The sequence below is a fragment of the Gadus chalcogrammus genome, chromosome 6 (genome assembly GCF_026213295.1).
Source record: "Gadus chalcogrammus isolate NIFS_2021 chromosome 6, NIFS_Gcha_1.0, whole genome shotgun sequence".
In the NCBI taxonomy this organism is placed as follows: domain Eukaryota; kingdom Metazoa; phylum Chordata; class Actinopteri; order Gadiformes; family Gadidae; genus Gadus; species Gadus chalcogrammus.
The window spans coordinates 21418205-21420836 of NC_079417.1; the positions used below are offsets into that span (position 1 = coordinate 21418205).

The window sequence follows — 2632 nt, forward strand, 5'->3', positions numbered from 1 at the left end:
CTCTGTGTCTACTCTCTTACCTTGTCTTGTGTTTGGTCTCTGGGTTGTGTCTCTGTGTCGGGTGTTTGGTCTCTGGGTTGTGTCTCTGCGTCGGGTGTTTGGTCTCTGGGTTGTGTCTCTGTGTATCTGTGTCTACTCTCTTACCTTGTCTGGTTGTTTGGTCTCTGAGTTCATGTGTCTCTGTTGTTCATCTATCCAGCGCTGACCATAATGATGAGCCAGTAGATCCGCCAGTGGAGACGGGGGTCTGAGAAACACAGGTCCAGTTTTTAATCCAATCACAAACCGGTTCGACAAGATTATTAACATTGGATGATGTCATAAAAGCAGGGAACAGACCTGTCCACAAAAAGCACATGAAAGGTGAGCCCTGTCACAATACTGTCCCCCGTTGTCTGTTTCGGTCTTGACCATATAGTCAATGTATGTCTACAAACTTGAACTTCAGTGAACGCATATTGTCATGGAAATACCCAGTGCAACAAACCCAATAGGACAACTGTGTTAATATTGGGTACACTGGTCCCCAGTAATAATGCAATGTGCTGTACATGTTGAGCATGGGAGCATTAGATTCGATCACAAGAAGTTCATACCACGTTTTACTCCAGATGTGTGTGTGTGTTTGTGTTTCTATAAGTGTGTGTTTGTGTGTGTGTGTGTGTCTATAAGTGTGTGTGTGTGTGTGTGTGTGTGTGTGTGTGTGTGTGTGTGTGTGTGTGTGTGTGTGTGTGTGTGTGTGTGTGTGTGTGTGTGTGTGTGTGTGTGTGTGTGTGTGTGTGTGTGTGTGTGTGTGTGTGCACACATGTATGATTGTATGTGTGTGTGTGGCAGTTCTGACCTTGTCGTGATACCAAACGTGATATCAGGGATGGCCCGGTTGGTTGGCCGGCTGTGGTTTCGGGGGCGGTTGAAGGTGAGGTGGTTCTCACTGGCCCACTGAGCTTTGTACTGCGTCAGCTCCTTAGCTGTGACCAGACCGGACTTGAGTCCCTCTCTGTTCATGGACACGTAATCCACCGGGAGAGGCTGCAGGCGCGCAGAACCGCCCGCTGCCGGCTGCACCCGCCAAAATGATAGAGCTGCACACACACACACACACGCACGCACGCACGCACACACGCACACACACACACACACACACACACACACACACACACACACACACACACACACACACACACACACACACACCTTAGAGACTCCAGCCCCAGTATCCCCAAAGAAAAATCACAAACAACATGCTGGAGAAGTGAAAACCAGTGGGGACGGACTGACAGACAGATACCTCTAAGTTTTATTGTCATCTCTATCTCTCTATCTCTGCTATCGAGCTAATGTCATCAGTGAAAAGACCTACCCTCAGCTACACCACCATCTGCAGCTGTGTTTCTGGTCCCGTAGACAAAATCCGGCCCGGGACGTGGTAGTGGGAGATGGCTGGAGCGGCTATGACCAAGGGAGGGCTGCACAGAACAATCCCACACACGTTAATCCAGATTCAGTCTGCGTTAATTTTTTTAGAGTACAGTCATCGGACTATTGTATAATATGTATCGTCTGTTATAGGATCCTTCAGTAGTATTTAAAAACATATGTGTCTCGTTCTCGAATCACTAATCGAGGTCTTGTTAATGACTGCTGCCACCTAGTGTACACTAACCTTCTTCTTCGGAATTTCTTTGAAAATAATTTAGATAAATAAAAATTAGTCTATTAAATATTAATTATATCAATGGATATATATGCATACTAATACCTTGGTGGATTAACTATCCACCAATCTAGTCAAGCACCTGCTGATGACCTACTCTTATTGACCAATAACTCATGTGACGACAATAACTTAAAACAGAGGACCCTGTTTGCATGCGGTAGGTCTGTGTTTATACACCAACACACAAAAAAACACAAATATATATATACATATAGTGATTTATACCAACAACATCCTGATAACAGACAGATGCAATATTGACGCGATAACTATTAGACCTAAAACATAACATTATTTTGAGGCTACAAGGTTACACCTCGTTATAACCTTAACACAGTGATTGTTTCAACACTACAGTGTGCAGGTATTTACCCCGAAGAGAAGCGGGTTGGCCAGCATTGATTCTCTCACTACTCCCAGGCGAGGCGAGTCCATCCCCGCTGCCGACGTCGATGGAGTTGGAGAACAGGTGAGTTTAGTTGACCCGTTGACCCCAATGACTCTTTCTTAAAACCACCAATCGCTATATTAGGCCACTACTGCTATTTCTGATAGGCTACATGCAAGCAAAAATCAAGATCATTCTTCATGGCTCTTTTATTAGGGGGGCAGAAACTTAATCTATCTTCGAATCCTGCCGTAGGTATTCTCGGTTGCTATGGAAACAACGTCAAACACACAGATCCATGGAGACCAGTCTGATATGTGACCGGCGGAAAGTTTGTAGGACAATGTTTTTGGTCGCCCACACGTTTCTTCTAGATCTAGACAATGTTTAACTGCATCCAACGTCTTATAAGGATTCATCCGTGCACCTACCGGATTGGTAGTTTGACGGTAATTCATTTTCCAACCACTAGACGGCGACAGCGCAACACGAAGACGCCACGATGGAGAGGTTTGCGCATGCGCTGT

General features: G+C 45.4%; 1 protein-coding gene across 1 annotated transcript in view; it reads right to left on the reverse strand.

Annotated features, from left to right (window-relative positions):
• Positions 1-2557, reverse strand: part of cfap77 (cilia and flagella associated protein 77) — a 4935-nt gene extending 2378 nt beyond the window's left edge. The window contains exons 1-5 of the mRNA XM_056591900.1: positions 2537-2557; positions 2090-2157; positions 1361-1466; positions 842-1082; positions 145-247 (exon numbers count right to left, since the gene is read on the reverse strand). Of these exons, the coding sequence (XP_056447875.1) occupies positions 145-247; positions 842-1082; positions 1361-1466; positions 2090-2152 (513 nt within the window). The 5' untranslated portion in view covers positions 2153-2157; positions 2537-2557. The remainder of the gene's footprint in view (positions 1-144; positions 248-841; positions 1083-1360; positions 1467-2089; positions 2158-2536) is intronic.
• Between the last annotated feature and the right edge of the window lie 75 nt (positions 2558-2632).